This window comes from Peromyscus californicus, unplaced genomic scaffold (assembly GCF_007827085.1).
Source record: "Peromyscus californicus insignis strain IS unplaced genomic scaffold, ASM782708v3 Scaffold_4__1_contigs__length_199733344, whole genome shotgun sequence".
Lineage (NCBI taxonomy): Eukaryota > Metazoa > Chordata > Mammalia > Rodentia > Cricetidae > Peromyscus > Peromyscus californicus.
This window is the reverse complement of record NW_026294562.1, coordinates 192,009,830-192,030,409: the sequence shown is the minus strand read 5'-3', so window position 1 is coordinate 192,030,409 and position 20,580 is coordinate 192,009,830. Positions and strand designations below refer to the sequence as shown.

The 20,580-nt window shown below is 40.9% G+C and overlaps 1 protein-coding gene across 1 annotated transcript in view; it reads left to right on the top strand.

The window, feature by feature from the left end:
* LOC128124471 (zinc finger protein 420-like) overlaps positions 1–20,580 on the top strand; it is a 42,140-nt gene that overhangs the window by 4,336 nt on the left and 17,224 nt on the right. The window contains 1 exon segment of the mRNA XM_052760783.1: positions 11,974–12,028. Within this exon segment, the coding sequence (XP_052616743.1) occupies positions 11,986–12,028 (43 nt within the window). The 5' untranslated portion in view covers positions 11,974–11,985.

The window sequence follows — 20,580 nt, the reverse complement described above, 5'->3', positions numbered from 1 at the left end:
TTTAGGTGTCTGCTTTTCTGCCGCTGCCATGGTGCTGTTGTTCCTGTGGTCTGTAGTGTCTTCTGAAATCACAGCAGCGATGACTCAAGCTTTGCTCTGTGTGTCTGGACTTTCTCTGCACTCTTAGGGTCTTTGTAATTTTGTAATTTGTAAATAATGTAAATTTGTAGGTGTCTCTTCACTACACCTGTGAAGTAAATCATGATTAGCTTGATTGTCATGAATTTTGAGTTAATCATATAAATCTTTTAACATTGTCATTTTCAAATTGATGCATTCTGTTCCATGTGCATGCAATTTTTTCCTACCTTCCAGTGTCATCCTCCATTCCTTCAGTAAATTCAGTTTCTAGTTTGTTTCTCTTGTGCTTGGTTAGTTTTTCTCCTTTTTAAAAGTATTTTTTATTGTTTACTGTTCAGGTTGAATTAAATAGAAGCAAAAACAGTGTAAGTCTTCTCTAATTTGTTAGTTGTTACATGAAAAAAAAACCACAAAAGTTCTACCTCCAAGTAGACATTGATATCTCATCTTAAGTTCTACTTGTATAAATTTTCTTACTGTCTTATATTATACCTTTAAATTTTTCTGTGTGCATGAACTGTATGCCCACCAATGCAATGTGTTGACTAATCTATCTTGATTAGAGCGAAATGGTTCCAGCTGTTCTTAGTATTGTCAGGTTTAGGATTGTGTCCCATTGTCTTTATTATGTGGAGGTATATTCCTTTTGTTCTCACATTCTTGCAAATGTGATATTTAACATTAGACCTTTCATGGGTCTATTGATTCATCCTGTTTCTCTTCTTACTCACTCTACACATTTGGTGTCTTACATTGATTAATTCATAGAGGTTGAAACTGTCTTGCATTCTTGGCATTAAATCAGCTTGCATTCTGTTTCCATGTAACTTAGAGACAATCTCTGTGTTTATGTCCATCCTGGAAACTTGTCTGTGATTTTCCTTTGCATATATTTGTTTGGGTCACCTGCTTTGGGTATTGGGGAAAAGCTAGCTTTGTATGATGACTTTCTAGAATTCCTTTTCTTTGTGTTTTATTTACTATTCTACTTGTGGTATTAGTATCAGGTTTGTCTAAAGGAAAGGAGAATTCTATTCTGAATCTTTCCAGTCCTCAGACACTGTTAGGGGAAATCAGTATTAGCACTGTTTAATGCCTTTTCTAGTTTTATAACTTAGAAGGATAAATTGTTCACTTGTTTCTAAGAGCTTGAACTTTTCTTCTTCAGTTTCAGTTTCTTTGCATGTGACCACTCACAGTATTCCATAAGGTAACTCTGATGTCATTGGCATATACCCAAATATCCTCTTTTCAACTCAGTTCTATTACTTGGGGATTCATTTTTTTAGTTTGCATTAGGTGAAAAAAGCTTCATCTGTATTTTAGTCAGTTCACAGAAATAAGTCTATTGCCTTGACTCATTGTATTGTCATCTAGTCTCTCAATCATTTCAAACCACCTTTCTAAGTATCTTTCTATGTACTGAAAGATCCTAGCCCTTCAGGCTTACACCTCCAAGCCTCAGGAAAAGAGAAACTTCATGCACCAGGAAATGAAAAACTAAAAATCTAGTTCCAAGGGCAACCTGACTCAGCCACTACTCAATCACCCCTGCCGCAATGTAACAATGTAGAAAGATTTCTGTTAAGAGATGTGCTCAACTGTGCCTGGGATAGTTGCAGGTGTTCCAGGAAGGACCACTGTGACCTGTGTAAACTCCACTCCCGCCCTGATACCCCCCTTGAGGTTTCAGGAAGAATGTGCACACGGACGTAACTGTGTCCCCCTCTGTGATCACTCTGTAACCAGACAATGATTTTATGAAATTAGCTTCTAGACATAAATCAATCGAAATGACATTGTATGGGAATTGTAATCTTGTGGGTTTTGTGGGTTTTTACTTTAAAAGCCCTCATGGGGCTGCAGTAAGATGCGACTCTTGCTCTTGGGAGCAGAGGAGCCCTTCTGTATAGAAGCTTAATAAATCCTCGTGCTGTTGCATCAACTGGACTGGAGTCTGGGTTCTTGGGGCGCCCACTTGAGACCCTAAACTTTGGGGTCCAGCAGTACTATTTCAGATTGACTGTTCTTTAACTTGTAAACCCACAGCCATATAATTATGGACAAATGTCTTTTATAATTGGCACCTATTGCTGCCAAAAATTCTCAGTGTATCTTTTTTTATTTGAGCAATTTTTTTATTAATTTTACATTCCAACCACAGATCCCTCTCTAATCCCTCCTCCCATTCCTCCCCATCCCCCCCTCCCAATTTCCCCATCCCCTCCTCCAAAAGGGTAAGGGCTCCTGTGGGAAGTCAGCAAAGCCTGGCACATTAAGTTGAGGCAGGACCAAGCCCCTTCCCCCTACATTAAACCTGAGCAAGGCATCCCACCATAGGTAATGGCCTCCAGAAAGCCAGCTCATGCACCAGGGATAGATCCTGATCCCCATGCCAAGGGCCCCTCAAACAGACCAAGCTACACAACTGTCTCCCATATGCAGAGGGTCTAGTCTGGTCCCATGCAGGTTCCACAGCTGTTAGTCTAAAGTTTTGAGGTCCTGTGAGCTTGGTTCACTTGTCTCTGTAGATTTCCCTGTCATTATCTTGACCCTCCCTTGCTCATATAATCCCTCTTCCCTCTCTTCAACTCCCAGAGCTCGGCCTGGTGCCTGGCTGTGGTATCTTTGCATCTGCTTCCATCAGTTACTGGATGGAAATTCTAGCTTCTCTGGAGCTGTGGGTTAGAGTCTGGTTATTCTTTGCTTTACCTCTAATATCCACTTATGAGTAAGTATCCACCATGTTTGTCTTTCTGAGTCTAGGTTACCTCACTCAGGATGATATTTTCTAGTTCTATCCATTTCCCTGCAAATTTCATGATGTCATTGTATTTTTCAGCTGTGTAATACTCCATTGTGTATATGTGCCACATTTTCTTTATCCATTCTTCAGTTGAAGGGCATCTAGGTTGTTTCGAAGTTCTGACTATTACAAATAATGCTGCTATGAACATAATTGAGCAAGTGCCCTTGTGGTATGATTGAACATGCCTTGGTTATGTCTAAGAGTTGTATCAATGGGTCTTGAGGTAGATTGATTCCCAGTTTTCTGAGAAATTGCCATACTGATTTCCAAAGTGGCTGTACAAGATTGCACTGACATCAACAGTGGAGGGGTGTTTCCCTTGCTCCACGACTTCCCCAAAATAAGCTGTCCTCAGTGTTTTTTGATCTTAGCCATTCTGACAGGTGTAAGATGGTATCTCAGAGTCATTTTGATTTGCATTTCCCTGATGACTAAGGATATTGAGCATTTCCTTAAATGTCTTTCAGCCATTTGAGATCCTTCTTTTGAGAATTCTCTGTTTAGCTCTGTAGTCCATTTTTTAATTGCATTGTTTGGTATTTTGATGTCCAGTTTCTTGATTTCTTTATATATTTTGGAGATCAGCCCTCTATCAGATATGGGGTTGGTGAAGGTCTTTTCCCATTCTGTAGGCTGTCGTTTTGTCTTATTTACTGTGTCTTTTACTTTACAGAAGCTTCTCAGTTTCAGGAGGTCCCATTTATTAATTGCTGCTCTCAGTGTCTGAGCTACTGGTGTTGTTTAGGAAGTGGTCTCCTGTGCCAATGTGTTCAAGGCTACTTCCTACTTTCTCTTCTATCAGGTTCAGTGTAGCTGGATTTATGTTGAGGTCTTTGATCCACTTGGACTTGAGTTTATGCATGGCGATAGATATGGATCTATTTTAATCTTCGATATGTTAACAGCCAGTTATTCCAGCACCACTTGTTGAAGATACTTTCTTTTTTCCATTGTACAGTTTTGGCTACTTTGTGAAAAATCAGGTATTCAAAGGTGTGTGAATTAATGTCAAGGTCTTCAATTTGATTCCATTGGTCCACATGTCAGTTTTTATGACAATACCAAGCTGTTTTTTATTACTATAGCTGTATAATAGAGCTTGAGGTCAGGGATGGTGATGATTTATTATACAGGATTCTTTTAGCTATTCTGTTTTTTTTTTTTATATGAAGTTGAGTATTGTTCTTCCCAAGTCTGTGAAGAATTGTGTTGGGATTTTGATAGGGATTGCATTGAATCTGTGGATTACTTTTGGTAAGATTGCCATTTTTTTCTATGTTAATCCTACCTATCCATGAGCATGGGAAATCTTTCCATTTTCTGATATCTTCTTCAATTTCTTTCTTCAAAGACTTAAAAGTTCTTGTCATACAGGTCTTTCACTTGCTTGGTTAGAGTTACCCCCAGGGTATTTTTATATTATTTGTGGCCATTGTAAAGGGTGATGTTTCTCTGATTTCTTTCTCAAACCATTTATCATTTGTATATAGGAGAGCTACTGTTTTTTTTTAATTAATCTTGTATCCTGCCAAATTACTGAAGGTGTTTATCAGTTGTAGGGTTTCCTGGTAGAAGTTTTGGGGTCACTTATGTATACTCTTGATATCTTCTGTAAAGAGCGAAAGTTTGACTTCTTCCTTTCCAGTTTGTATCCCCTTGATTGCTTTTTGTTGTCTTATTGCTGTAGCTAGAACTTCCAGTATTATATAGAAATAGATGTGGGGAAAGGTGGACAGCCTTGTCTTGTTCCTGATTTTATTGGAATTGCTTTGAGTTCCTCTCCATTTAATTTGCTGTTTGCTGTCGGCTTGCTGTAAATTGTCTTTACTATGTTTAGGTATGTTCCTTGTATCCCTGATCTCTCCGAGACCATTTTCATGAAGGGGTCTTGTGGGATGGGTGTGTCTTCTCAGTGTATCTTTGTCGTTACTCACCCTGACACTAAGAAAGTGTCTTCAGTACTCCATGAATTCTTTCTCACTGTTCATTGATTTAAGTATTCATAAGAGCTAATTAAGGAACAATAAACTAAGTGCTACAGCAGTGGCACAGTAGCACTTGCTGCTCTTGCAGTTTCCAGGTTCAGTTCCATGGACTTGCATGGTGTCTTCACTCAGCTTCCAACGGATCTAGTGCCCTCTTATGGCCACTGCAAATACTTCATGCATGAGGTTCACAGACTTACCTGCAGGAAAATACCCATACAAATGAAATTAAAATACATAAATCTTAGGGAAGAGAAAAATTAAGTGATGCAGAGATGTCACAAACCTTTGTTTACTAAGGAGAAATGTGTTAGAGCTCTGAGGGGAAAGGTTTTCCTATTGGAGGTGTTAAAGTTCTTTCGGGGAAAGGTTTCACCAGTGCAAGTATTACAGCTCTAAAGTGAAAAGTTTCCCCAATGCAAACATTTTATCTCTGAGGGAGAAGGTTTTTCTACTGCAAGTGATGCAGGTCTGCTCCAATCAGGAGGGTTTGCCCAATGCAAGCATTACAGTTCTGAAGGCAAACATATTCTTGTAGTTGGGAGCCAAGTAATAACACAAAGTTACACTGTACAACAAACTTCACATGAGATTTCTTGAGAGGGAAAAACCCAGGAGTGGGTCTGCCTCTACTCTAGCAGGAAGCATCAGAGAACTGAGCAGAAGGCAGTATTTATCTAACATTTCCTGGGCCTGGAGCTTTCCAACGTGGGATTTGGTGTGTTTTCAGCTCCAGAGCTTGGGCTTTCTTTCTACCTTGTAGGGCAGAGAGCTTGGCTGCCTGTATCTGCAGGGGCTATTAGGGCAGTTAGAGTGTTCTGTGTTTGTACCCTGGTGATTGAGGGTCCTTAGTGGTGGGGCCTGGCCAATAGCATACTCCCTTTTTTGTTTGTTTAATACTGACAATCAATCAGGGTTGTCAAAGGTTTGTGACATATTATTAGACTACTTCCTGCTTAATAGGGGTATCGAATACCTTCAGACAATTTTGACCTTCACCAGGAGGATGTAAGCCTCTGGCTCCATAGCTAGGGGCTGGTAATCCTGTATTAGCAACTTATTAAAAGTCTGTTTAGAAATCTTTCGGATCTTTTGTTAAAGAAATATAGACAAGAAGTTTATAATCAGGGTGTGACTAGTAGGATTAAGAAAAGGAGGAGAAGAAATTAAGAAAGGTAATATTTAATTCCGTTTTGGGCTGTCAGTTATTCACTAGCCAAAGACATCAAGCTGTTTCTTACGTTTTTGGAGACCTGTCTGGAGTTGTGGAATCTTAGCTTTTGCTATACATGACTGGTTGACATAGAAGCAACATTGCTCACTGAGAAAGAGACAAAGGTGACCTCTGCTGTTGGTAAATCTAATCCTAGCCAATTTTATGGCACTATGATGACCAGTGAGTCTGTTTGGCCTTGGAGGGTTAGGATGGTCTGAGTCCTTCGATGAAGTTCTTCGATGAACTGAGATGCAAACTAATAGTAAAATAGCAAGGGATGTAGCTAGTCCTGCCACTCCAGTTGCAATGCCAGTGGGTACTCCCAGGATGGTGAGAAAGGGTAGGACCTGAACCACTCATTTGTCTTGTTGTGTAGTTGTAAACCATGTCATGGGAATCGGCAAGGATTCTTCACCAGGTATCACTCGTAATTTTAGAAAAAGGAACTCCAGGGTACAAGTCCCAAACCACCTAATAGGTAGGCAGTGGTTAACCTGAGTGTCACTGAGGATGGAGGCATTGTGAACATTCAGATGTAAGGGCTGGGTCGCAGTGCTCAAAGTCAAAGTATTACCACAGTCTGGGGTAGCTAGTGTGCCCATAATGTTTGTTCCTGAGGCATTTAAATAGTCTGCATTACTGAAGAGAGAGATATGGGAGATATAAGGGTTGGTAGTGGTAATTGGCTCAGAGCAGTTAATGAGAGGCAAGCTGAGAGGATCTAGTAGCCCAAAGAGTGAGGCAATAAATGGATGTCGTGAGTTTGACCTAGAAGGGATACAAAACCCACACTCTCCAAAGTGGCCAGGTAGATTGTTATTCAGTAGCTGATATACAATTAGTATGGTCCAGATTTGTTCCATGGTACTTGCAGGACCAATATGGTACCTTTTAAGTTTCTGGCCCCCTTTTCCAGTAATTTTCCTTTTGGTCATAGAGGAAAAATCTGCATAGAAGGTAAGCCCCAGTGAAAGAGTTGGATAACGGAGTAGTAGGGCACTCATTTGGCCTTTGACAGCCTGATACAGAGCAGTTTCCTGACACCATTAGAATGGGCTGTTGGTTAGAGGTAGGGGTCTCTTGGACATTAAGTGCTTACGTGTCAGAGCACGTGTAGATAGGAAAAAATAGAGGAGGAGAGAGGAAGTTTAGGTATAAAAGATTTTCATATCATTTGTGCATTGGCAGAAGTAGAAAATCCAGCATGTCAATTTTGGCCATTGAACTGTATGTACTGAGGCCAAGTTTTTTGTAGTAACAGAGCAAAGCTTTAATAAAATCTGAATCCATGGAGGAAGAGAGGCAGGGTTGCAAAACCAGCTCCACCCAAATGAATTTTTCTATGTTCCAAGTGGGAACTGAGAGTCAAGAGAAAAGCCCAGTAGGACATAGATAAGCTGTGAGACTTCCAGGACTGAGCTGAGGAAAGACAAGGTCACAGGCTGGGAATGGCCTAAGAAAGCTGTACAACTTAGCAGGCAGCTCCTTGGAGGAGGAGGAGGCAGCATGGAAACAAGGATGTTGGTTCTAAGAGAGAGAGGAGCAAGTTTCTTAATAACTAGAGTTGCCCTTGAGGTGGGGCTCCAGAGGGCATAGCAGGCCCCAGGAGCCAGAGACAGAACATTACTGAGTAGGTGAGGAGAGATGGATGGTTAGATCAGGTGGAGGACGTAGGCATCTGATGAGGCAGGCTGTAGAATTTGGAACCAAATATGATGTGTGGCTGAAGCCAGTAGAAACAGGTGATCCATATACACCTTAAGGGAGTCAGATCAGCAACTTGAGTTAGCTTGAAATGTTGAGGCTTGGCATGGCTGAAGGTAAGTATGGCCACTTCTACCAATGCTACTTGAAGAGACAGCATTCTCAAAGGAAGTAGTGTTTGGAGACCCTTGTATGTTAGCACATGGGACAGTAGATGAGGAAAGAAGACAATAATAGGTGACCTGTAGGTTAACTTCTTTGATTTGTGTAAAAGAAGTTGAGTTGCGGCCAGCATATACATATATTCTTGTATATGAATGATTGGAGGTGTAGCTTTATTACTCGATTAAACAAGTATTGTTTAAGCCCTATCTTCAGTAAACTGAACATGTGGCCAGAAAGCCCTGAGATAAATTCTGCACTCTGACCATCAAAGCATCTATAGCAAGCAGCACTAGCGGTGATGGCTGGCTGTTGGCAGTGGTAGAGAAACCAAAACAAAACCAATAAATACAGAACATAGGAAGCCTGCACACTCCAAGGAGACCAGTCAGAAATAAAACATGCAGTGGCCAGCATCATTCCTACATTCAACTGTGCCTGAGAGATTTCCATCTTGACTCTTCAGTTTTACAAGGAAGCTTACAGATACAGCAGAACAGATAGACCCATATGCATACAGAAAACAGACAGACAAAACTTTCCAAGCAAACAGAATCAAGTAGGTGGGCTACATCTTGCCTTTTGCTGTGGATGGGAATGAAAGGGTTTTGTAATTGGTTGAGAGAGGAATAATATTTGGCGTTAGAGCGGTTTTTTGGTGTCTTATACTCAGGAATCCACCTGGGATGCCAGTAAGGGAAAGGGTGTGTCCGGTTGTGTGGTTTGGAAGAGGAAGAGGAAGAGGAAGATGACTGGGGAGGCTGTGGTCAAGCAGATGGCGGGAGCAAAAGAAATAGTGGTTCCTGCTTTAACTAGGAGGTATTTTCCCAGCAAGGGGACTGGGCAGGTTGGTCCCATAAGGATGGAGTTGGTAAGGGGAATACCCCTAAAAATATAGCTGGTAAGGCTGTTCCCCTATTTCAGCAATGGCGAAAAGAGGAGAGATGAGTTGCCCAAATCTATCAGGACCAAAAATGTGGCCCTGAAGGAGGGAGATGGATTGCTCTGATACTGTGACTACGCGAAGCTCCATGTTTCTGAACGCACTGGTTGGCCAAGGGAGTCTGGGCCCCCTTAGTCGTCCGTGGCCACACTTAAGAGATCAACTGGAGGGTGATCTGGCTTGTTGTCCTTACATTGCAAAGGACATAAGGAGAGTCATCAGCCCAGCCTCCCTCTTGATGGCATTATGGGCATGGTCAGAATGGTATGTGAGGGTTTGAACAGACCCAGGGCCAATAACCCTCCTGACCACAGCCGAAACAGGGACCTGGAGGTTCCCTGGCTTTGGCTGAAAGCCCTTAGCAAGCATCGGGTATTTTTGTATTCGGCCTTTTTCACTTCTCCCAAGGTATACCTTGAAGCCTGTGAAGCCTGTGGCTAAGACTTCTACCTTTAGAGTCAGGAGTCTTTTCTCCAGACATTTCAGTTTATTATTCAGGGAAACTTTGGGAGTTATTTTCCATCTGGGGTCTCACAATCCAGATTGGTATATTGTAAGAGGGACTTTATAAGGGGGTCTAAGAATTGAGTCTGGTTTCTCTTTTTCTCCTGGTTGAATTTTAGGATTTTCTCATAATTTACTGCTTTAAGAGCAGCTTTGCAGAGACTGGCCAGGAGTCAAGTTATAAACTGATCCTTAGCAAGGATGCACCCTGGGGTATTGTAATGCTATTCAGGGTCCTGGTCAAGGACTGTCTTAGCTCTGCCTGGGTGGGTGGCATTAGTTTGCTGGATTTTGTCTGCATGTGCCTTATCCTGATCCCAAGCCTGCCTAGGTCCTCAAGGAAGAGGTTGTTGGTGAGAATCATACAAACATGAGGTTGTAAGAGTGGGTAATATACTGTATTTCTTTAATCAGGGTGGAAGAATTGGCAGTGTAGGGCCCCCATGTCTTCTATTTAATAGAGTTTGCATAATGAGAAGTGGATAAGTACTCTCACCAAGCCATCACCCAGGCAACCTCCCACAAAGGTAGAACTGGTCAGTTTAGGCCAGGTAGGGGGATATAAAGGTGTCCCATAGCAGAGCCAGATGACTAATGGCTTCTAGTGGGCTGAAAGTAGGTGCCTGAGAGGGTGGATTTGGGCAGCCTATCATTGAGGAGGGAGAAGGGAGACCAAAGAGGCAAGAGAGAGAAAGAAGGGACTGTGGGTTGAGGCCAATAAGAGGGAAGCTTCTTAGCCTGATCAAAAATAGTGGAAGAATCATCTGGTTTGGGCTTCATACCTAGGAGGAGTTGTTTTTCCCTGGTTGGCTTATGCTATATGGTCACTGTTTAACTTTTTTTGGCTTTGTTTAAAGACAGGGTTTCTCTGTGTAATAGTCCCAGCCATCCTGGTCACTCTGTAGACCAGGCTGGCCTTAAACTCACAGAGATCCAGTCTTCCTCTGCCTCCCGAGTGCTGGGGTTAAAGGCGTGCACCTCCACCTCACAGATGTGTGGTTACTTTTAATTATATGGGAGTGAAGTCATGGTAGTATCCATTGTTTTCAACCTTAGCATAGATGGCTTCCAGCCACGTGGCTGTCTCCATCCAATAGGGGCACAGCAGGTAAGATGGCAACAAGGCACATGTTTTCTTTAAGATTACATATGTAATAATTATGGATTTTTGCCTGTCAATCTTGGTGTTATGAGTTAACCCTTTTGTTACAGATATTACAAGTTTATAAGCATACCCAATATGCTTACAAATCTTGAGATAAGATTTATACCTTACCAGATATTTTAGACACTCAAACCAAAACAAAAGAGTGAGAGATAAGTATCATTAGTCCCCAATAGGGCATGGTGTGCCCATTTATTTTGTTTTGTTCTCCTTTCTTTTTCACTGTAGCCAGAAGGTTCTCGGGTCCCGCCAGGCACCCACAGTCCTGTGGCCTGCTTATAAAATGATCACACTGAGGCTTAATATTAATTATAACTGCTTGGCCATTTGCTTAGGCTTATTACTGACTAGCTCTTACACTTAAATTAACCCATAATTTTTATCTATGTTTTCCCATGTGGCTTGGTACCTTTTTTCAGTTCTGCCTTCACATCTTGCTTCCTCTGTGTCTGGCTGGTGGCTCCTGACTCAGCCCATCCTCTTCCCAGAATTCTCATCTGCTTACCCCACCTATACTTCCTGTCTGGCTACTGGCCAATCAGCATTTTATTTATCAACCAATCAGAGCAACACATATTCATAGCATGCAGAACGACATCCCACAGCATTTCACAGTTAGATGGCTTGCCTGATATGGGATGGAGATTTTGAAGGAAACGTTTAAACAAACATGCTTGCTAGGAGATAGAGGAGAGACAGACATAACCCAATTCCAAAGCAATCTTTTAATTGAAGTGGGACAGCATAAAACAACGGCGTAATAGCACTTATACCTAAATTACACCTGAATCCTTGTAAAACTGGATCCAGTAGTCTGAGAATAAAGAAGGCTTAGAGAAATTGTGAGCCCTGATTGTAGATAGAAGATACTTTAGGAGGGAGTTGAGAGACTACGAGCTAGGGAATAGTGTATGAAGTATGTGCACATTGCAGCTGGCCTAATCTTTGCTTTTTCCCCCTCCTGCTAGGTTTGGCTCCTGGCTCCCACTTTGTATCATACTTATAGTTTCATCAGCTATAGCTGAAAAGACAGGATATTTACATGCTTGTGGATAGGGGGAGGGGGCAGACAAATAAACAGGGCCTGGAGCAGAGGAAAGAGAAATAAGAGAATGGGGAATCTTTTTCCATTTCCCTGATCACTTGTAGGATGGATTTGTAATAGTCCCAGATAATATTAGGTTCTAGGGTGCTGTTAGGTGGCCCTTTGGATTGATTATCTAAGTAGTATTGAGGCCAAACTTGACAGCAAAAGCAAATAAATCTAAAAAAGCAAAAATGTTGTGAATTTTTCCTTATGTAGTTGTGGAAGAAAGTATACACTGACTTCCTTGGTGACTGCAGTAAGTAGGATTCCCACTGATCTGTGTCCCTGAGTTCTTTCTTTTTGTGTTGTTGTTGTAGAGGTCCTTGAGTATGAACACTGACTCTGCAAAGAGAGGATTTCAGTGCATATTAGGTGAGTATTTTTTTCATGCCTAACAATGTGGAGCATTTTTAATGTGTACTTGTTGGCCATAACACCTGCTTTTTAAAACAGTCTATTCAAATCATTTGCTTCTTCATTGAATTAATTATTATGTCTTTGCTTTGTTGTTTTTTTCTTTTTTCTATTTTATGATATAGTCTGGGTATTAACAACATACCATGAAGAGCTATCAGATACATTTATCTGCTCTATAGGCTATTCCTTCCTAGTTTTGATGTTTATACTTTCTCTGTATGTTTTCAATAGTACATAACTATTTTATCAGTTTACTCTTCAAATATACATGAAGGTTTGTGATTCACTGTATAGTGATGAAGAATCAACCCAGATTCACATATTTTCTTTGGATAGCTTCTTTACCCAATGTCTTTGGTTGATGAGATTATTATTGTTATTTTGGTGACATTGACATGGTTGTTGCTATTATTCTGTTTCTGGATCTGCTGCTCTATTATAAAGGACTGTATATATACTCTTCTGTCCTTCCCATGTTCTGTTGGTCATGTGACTCTGCAGAGTCATCTGGAATCACTGCTGAGACAACTTAAGCTCTGCTCTATATACCTGGGGTTGGTCTGGTCTGAACTCAGGTTCTTTCTGCTTCCATGTCAAATTAGTTTTCCCTTGACTATTTTTATGAAGGGAATTCAGTATATTGTGTGTTTCGTAGGTAACCTCCCTATTCTGATAACTAACACAATTTTCATCCCCTTTTCTCTTGTGCTCTCTGGTATTTGTACCAGATCATATGGATTTCTTCTTCATGACTTGTACAGTCAGCAGTTACATATTCTCTGCATGTGACCAGTTAGGAATTGCTGACATAGCCAATGCCCATTGTATACAATGGTTCTCTGACATGGGCTGAAAGTAGTAACAGGCTAAATTGTGAACAAAACCAGGTAAAGTCAGTTTGAGTATTTGTTCATGTAGTAAAAGGTCATATCATGAGTGTATTCCCTTCTATGGTCTCTCACCCTTCCAGTCTTAGGCTCTTAGTCAGGTTTCCTCTGTATTTTCCATATTCCCTTTTCTAGAACTTGCCACAAAATTTAATGAGATAGTATTTCATTACACAGAAAACTATCTTCACATTATGGCACTGTTTGAGGAAATCAAGAGGAGCAACCACCTAGCTGTGATCCAGCTAGGATCATCATTTTTTTTTTTTTAATAATTTCTTTGCAAGGCTGAGACATACAGGATCTGTCAATGGATGCATAAAGTCTGAGCCCCAAGTTTAAACAGAATGTTTTATATCCATCTGTCCCACTGGGTGCCTCTGAATCTTGCCCACATTGCAGCGATCCAGAGTAACATAGATTCTGACTGGCTATCTTAAGTTTTTTTTTTTTTTTAATACAGTTTGTTGAATTATCTCATGCAGAAAAAAATTCTTCATGAACAAAATACACCAGAAATCATTTACAGTCCTGAAGTTTAAAAGGGTGGATATCAGACGCAGATGAGCCATAGTGGGACACTACAAAAACAACATGACCAGTGTGTTGCTGATCTTTCCTAGTAGCTGTCAAAGTCCTGTGCTACATGAATGGATGCAGCATAATGTGGCACTTGAGGTCCACATCTGGGTATGGTCTTTGATAACTCTTCTCCCCCACCACCTTGCACAGTCTTTTGCTCTAGGAATGCTACAATCAGGGCATCTACGTCATTTCTTAGAAACTGTAGTGGTTATCATGGTCAGTTGTCTTCTCACTCTGATCTTGATATGTAGAACGGCAGCTGATTTAGAACATGGGCTTTAAGGCATATTTCAAAGATTCTCAGAACTTAGCTTTCTCATGAAATATGAGTAAGTTTTGAACTTGAGAATTGAGAATTTGAAGTTGAGAAGCAAGAAGAACCTTACATTTGGGACTTTTTTGTTTGACCAAGCCTTATGACTTTCTTTGAAGCTTGTATGAATTTTGGTTTACCACAGGAGATAAAAGTTTCAGACATATTAGCATTTCCATTGTATTGAAGTCCACATTGTAGAAAAGGCGGTTAACTGGTGACATCAGTGTCTATAAAACAACTGTAGCACAAATCTTAAAAGGTCTTATTAATAAAAACAAACCTGGAGCCAGGTATTGGGGTGAATGCTTAAAGATCAGAGAAACAGAACAAGCCACAGCTAGCCTCACCTTACCAATTTCTCAGTTGATCTTGTTTCCTCAAACTGGAAGTGTCTGTGTCCTCATCAGAATGGATCTCAGCTGAACTGCTGCTCAAAAGCCTAAAAGCTTAACCAGGCTCTAGTTCCTCATCCTCACGCCTTATATACCTTTCTGCTTCCTGCCATCACTTCCTGGGATTAAGGCATATGTCACCATGCCTGACTGTTTCCAGTGTGGCTTTGAACTCACAGAGATCTGAATGGATCTCTGCCTCCGGAATGCTAGGATTAAAGGTGTGTGTGCCACCATTTTTTGGCCTCTGTGTCTATCTAGTGGCTGTTCTGTTCTCTGACCCCAGATAAGTTTATTAGGATGCACAATATATTGGGGGACACAATATATCACCACAAACAACTGAAGTAGACTCATGCCTTTGAGTCCTGATAAAAGCTATAACTTGGTGTTAAAAAGCATGAACATTTTTCCTCTGTCCAGAGAGACAGATATAACAATAGCATAGTGAAGGAAAGAACTATGACACCTTTTTTATACATACCTAAGCCATCTTTTTGTATATTTACAAGTTGTATCTACATACCTGAAAACACTTTCTTAGACTTTCATGTCCTCAGACCTCCTTAACTCACATTTACACACCTTAAGCTTTCGTATCCTCAGACCCTACATAAGCTTTACACTTTTTTTTTTTTAAATTTTCATCATTTATAAAAAGTTCCATGAAACCTATTGTGTAAGTATCTCCCTCTTTGGAGTCTTGTAGTAAGGTAAAGTGTGTCTAGACCTAGTCCTAGCTCTTAGGAATGTGAGGCTTGTGACCTGAATTTTACACAAGAAGAGAACTAAGAAAGCAACTGAAGCTTTGGGAAAGGAACTGGGTGCTTATTGCTGTTAAAGCTACTTATTTAACAAGATTACATATTAATGAAGACATTGTAATAAATATTTTATGAACTTAAGATGTTTTATATCCTTCATGATACTAAACATTTTAAAAAGCTGTTTCTTAATATATATCCAGTATTTTTGTAATTTAAATATAAAATTTTAAAATTTCCTCTTAAAAAGGTTTAAGATTTCTCAAAAATAACATACCCATTTCTACTTCAAGAGGGAAAAAACAAGGCACAAACATAATTCACATGAGGCAAAAACAAGCTCTAATGGTGTAGATTATTTAATATCTGAGTTTTATTTGTAAACTTTGTTTTTAGGACACGATTATCACACTGTTGTGGAATGTTAGTTTAAGATGTGTGTTACATTTCTTTATGCTGTGGAATATTTGTTTAATGATGCAAAGGTCGTTTCCATCTGTTTGATTAAATAAAATTAACCTGGAGTCAGGAGGTTGCGTCAGCAACTAGCTGACAGTAGGGAGGAACCATGTGTTGCTAGATTCTTAAGTGGCGGCTGAGTAGAAGGACATGCAGTTTTTGGGGAGATGTGAACTAGGAGAAATGGTTAGCTACTTGTTATTCAGCCTCTCTGAGCAAACAGAATTTCACCTCATGTGGTGATACTATGTTCCCCAAAATATTGTTCACCCTAATAAACTTATCTGGGGTCAGAGAACAGAATAGCCACTAGATACAGAGGCCAGAAAATGGTGGCGCACGGGCCTTTAATCCTAGCATTCCAGAGGCAGAGATCCATGTGGATCTCTGTGAGTTCAAGGCCACACTGGAAACAGCTAGGCATGGTAACAAGAGCCTTTAATCCCAGAAAGTGATGACACAAAGCAGAAAGGTATTTAAGGCATGAGGACAAAGAACTAGAGCCTGGTTAAGCTTTTAGGCTTTTAAGCAGCACAGTTCAGCTGAGATCCATTTTGCATGAGGACTCAGAAGCTTCCAGTCTGAGGAAACAGGATCAGCTGAGGAACTGGCAAGGTGAGCTGGCTGTGGCTTGTTCTGCTTCTCTGATCTTCCAACGTTCACCCCAATACCTGGCTCCAGGTTTGATTTTATTAATAAGACCTTTTAAGATCCTGCTACAACCTCAACCTTTGAATCCTGAGTTCTACAGTGGGATAGAGATTTAGATAAAGTTCCCTTCAGTGGTTATGATAAAGCCAGTCAGTGCCTGAGGGAACAGAATTCCCACCTGGCTGAGGCCCTTGTAGCCGAACAGCTACTGGTAGCTGCGGACTTGCAGATTAGGACAGCAGTTGCTTAGAGGGAAGCTAATGAATTTAATGGAAAAATGACACAAAAATCATCCTAATATAAAATATCTCGGAAGTCCATTCTTGCATCCTGGGTAGGCCCACTCCACATGGTCACCTTGAATTAAGATGGTGGTAAAGTCACATGGCATCTGTCTTCTCCAACCCTAGTAACAATGGTGACCTGCCACGTGTTGCTTATATCCCAAAATGGAATCATGCCACGTGTTTTTTTAAGATTACCTATGTATAAATTTTCAACTATCAACCATGTTACTAGTTTTAGGTTAACCTTTTTTCATAGATGTAACAGAGTTTTAACAAGATCCAATAAAATGAACTTATAAATCTTGAGGTGTAGAATGTTCACATAAACCAAGTCTAATGTTTTGGCTGAAGTGCTTTGCTCTCTGTGCCAGGTATTTAACATGCTTGACTCTAGAGGGGGGAGGGGGTCAGAACCCAACTCCAGAGCTAGCTTTCCAGTAAAATAGAACAGCATAAAACAACTTTAATGTTATTGACACCAAAAGAATATCTAAACTCCTGCTAACACCAGAGGGCTCAGAGGTATATTCTGAGGTCTGGCCGTAAAGGCAGCCAAGTGATGACTGGGGGCTGCAGAGACAATGAAAATACTCAGCCTGTTTTGTTCCTGTGCCATATTTAAACAACATTTATGGACACACTGGAATACACAAACAAATTTTCTAATGACACAGGTAGACACAACATTCTCGAGTAACTGATGAGCAAAACTTTCCATGAGAAAGACACTTCGTTAAGAATTATATAGATTTTAAATCATCTTGATGAGCAACTTACAAACTTACAGCATGATCTTAAGGTATAGAGCAAAGTGTAAAGAAATCACGGGGATAACATTTTTAAGAGTGGGGAAGTAGAACCTAGAGGTAAGAGGCTTTGAAAGTGTAGCAGAGCAAGTTTAGTTACAGGAAATGTGGGGACCATTTGCTGCAGGGGAGTGCTTGCATAGTCCAAGGTAGAGGCATCTGGAAGTGATGATGTCACTGCCGCAGCAAGGTGGCAGTGACACAGACTCCGCCTCTGCAGGAGCATGGTGGCAGGCATAGGCTGCACCTGCTCTGGCGGGAACATCACACCTTTAAACAATGTATCGTAAAAAGGTAAGGAAATAGGAAGGAGTAGCTGGTGAGAAGTAGAATTTCTCATGACAGAGAACGTATGGAAGCACCAAGACCAGAGGGGAACTTTCCCGGGGCCTTGCAGCACCACAGGGGATTCCCCAAAGTCCTAGATGCAAGCGAGCACCTCATTCCAAAAATCTAGGCCTTCCTATTGGGAGATTTTAAGTCCTTTTGATTTAAGCAAGGCTCTAAGGGAGCAAATGTGGAAACCCCACTAATGTGATGTCAAGTTTCCCCTTAAAAGAGAGGAAGTACTGTTAGTTGCACCCAAAATTCCTGATGTGATTTTGGTACTAGGGGATTGAAAATGCCCCAACGATCACAAACCTGTCTGCAGATTTAAGAAACTAGCAACTGTCCTAGAGATGTTTAACTCTATTACCAGATATTAAGGTAATTGCCCGACCCTGCAAAGAGGGTAGGAGGATCTTCAGCCAATGTCAGAGAGTTGCCCTGATAGAGTTGTTTCAATTGTTCACAATCTGTATCCAGACCCTCATGAAGGTGCAAACAGAAAGTAAAGCAGAGAGAGACAGGGAGAAAAGAGACTGCCAGTCCTTAGTCATGATGGCCAGGTGTATAATGCTGCTACTCTCTGATGATGCTTGGGAGAGGGGTACTCACATGTTCTGTGCATCCTGGTGGGCAGGCGCCAGCTGTGGGGATGCCCATTTGCTTGTGGTCCGTTAGCCACCAGACTTTGAGGACAAAGGTAGCAGAAGCAGTGAACAGGGTTCACCATGGCTGTGAATATGATGGAAATAGCCTTCCTGGACTCAGCTTCAGTGAGCAGCTTTATTTCAGGGTGAAGGGAATGTATAGGATGGGGACAATGGCGGGGCATCACCTAATTTGTGTTTGGCAGCATGGTCCTGCCATACAGCTAGAGCACAATGTCTAATTATCATGGACAACAGGGTGGAGCATTTGCAGGGAACTGTGTCAAAGGTCACACTAAAGGTAATTCAGGCATCCAAGCTCAGGGACAGCTTCAAAATAAGATCAGTCAGAGAGCAAGAAGCCCTACTGGGGGAAGATAATCTTCTATTTGGTGCCAAGCTCAGAGAGCTGTCCATATGTGGTAGACTACAACCTCAAGCAGCACAGCCCTCCACCAAGGTGGGATTTCTGTGGAGAAAGAGGAACCTTACATGAAGAAAGGCAGAGACACCAGCCAGACATAGAGGAAGCAGGATATGTGGTATGGAGAAAAGGTAACAAGCCATGTGGGAGAATGTAGATAATAGAAAAGGGTTCATTTAAGTTACAAGAGCCAAGCTTTCATAATTAACAATTGGTCTTCATGTCGTTATTTGGGGGCTGGCGATCCAATTAAATTAAACAAGAAAGACTCCTTACATGGGCCTTCTGAATTTTCCTGACACATTGAAAATTTCCTCTGTCCCTCTTGCTCTTTGTAAGCATTGATGCACTAGGTTGAGTTATGCATTGAGGGGGTGCACACCCTTGTCTCTCTTCTGATTGGAGTAGACTGATGACAGGTATCTTCATTTTATGTGATGTTAGGCTTAGGGTTTTGGCTGTTACCTTCATTATGCTGAGGTTTGTTCCTTCTGTTGTCTCATTCTTCAAAACTTTTATAGTGAGCAAATGTAATACTTTGGCACAGGACTTTTAATGGGTATATTGACATGGTTGTGTGTCTTCTCTCACTGACTGCACATATTTTTTTTCCTTAAATGAGCAGTTTGTGGTTGTTGAAACAGTCTTGCTTCCCTGGCATGAAATCAACTTGAGTTCTGTATCTGTATCCATTAGAGAGAATCTCTTCATCAATGTCCATCTTTGCTACTGATCTGTGATTTTTCCTTTGCAAATGTCTTTTACCCTCATCTGCTTTTTGTATCAAAGGTTTACCAGCTTTCTGTGATGACTGTTTAGCATTCCTTTTCTTTCAGTTTTTGGTACTATTTTCTGTGGAGGCTTAGTATAGGTTTATTTAAAGTAGTTAGAAAATTCAGTGCTGAGTCTGTCCAGTCCTCAGGCACTGTTAGAGGAAACTCTGACCATATCAGTCTCAGCACTTGCTTATTGGTTGGCCTGGTTTTATGACATAGAAGTTTGAATTGTTCACTTGTTTCTAGGAAATCACCCACTTCTTGAATTCTCGTTAATTTTGTACAGCTTTCCACAGTACTCCATAGGGTAACTTTGAGATACATTGCAGTGTCCCCTATTCAGATCTAACAATATTACTTTGGAGATTCACTCCTATTTGGATTGGTGAAGAATAATTTGTCACCATTTTTGTGTTTTTAATGCAATTAGTCTATACATTGGCTTGTTATATTCTTTGAGTCTTTCTGTCATTAATTTTGACCCTGCAAACTTGACTCTCCAAAACCTCCACACCAATCAATCAGATATGATGCAGAAAGGACACCTTTCTGTCTAAATCGGTCCTGGTGGCCCATCAAGACTCAGTATCTGGTCATGAAAAAAGTTGAATTAAGGACTGAAAATAATTTTCCCTTAAGTCACACTGAAGAGACACTTACATGTGGTTCATATGTGAAGTGTATTGAGAGTTAGATCAGGTGCAGTGGGTTGCCGTTGGACTTCTAAGGTCCCTGAAGTATAGTATCCCAACATTCAGAATGAGTCCTTAATTTTGATATACGTGTGTGTGTGTGTGTGTGTGTGTGTGTGTGTGTGTGTGTGTGTGTGTGCTTGGAGACCCCTGTCAAATGTTCTTATTTTCATGTGGAACTACAAAGTTGATCATCACCAGAGAGGAAATCCATAATAGCCAGGAACTGAGGGGTCTCACTCTAGTCATATATATTACTAATTGGGAACCTGAGAACTGCCTGGAAGGATACCAAGACACAGCTATATGCATATTCAGGAAGATGTTTTCAAAGATGATAGCATTGTAAAGGACCTGATATAATCAGTGATTAATTCCAAGGGAATACCCTGAAATGGTTCACCTCATCCCTATGAACAGTCTCTTCTCTTTGGCAGCCATCAGGTAGTTTCTTTTTTGCATCCTCCTTGATGATTCTGCCTTGACATTTCCTA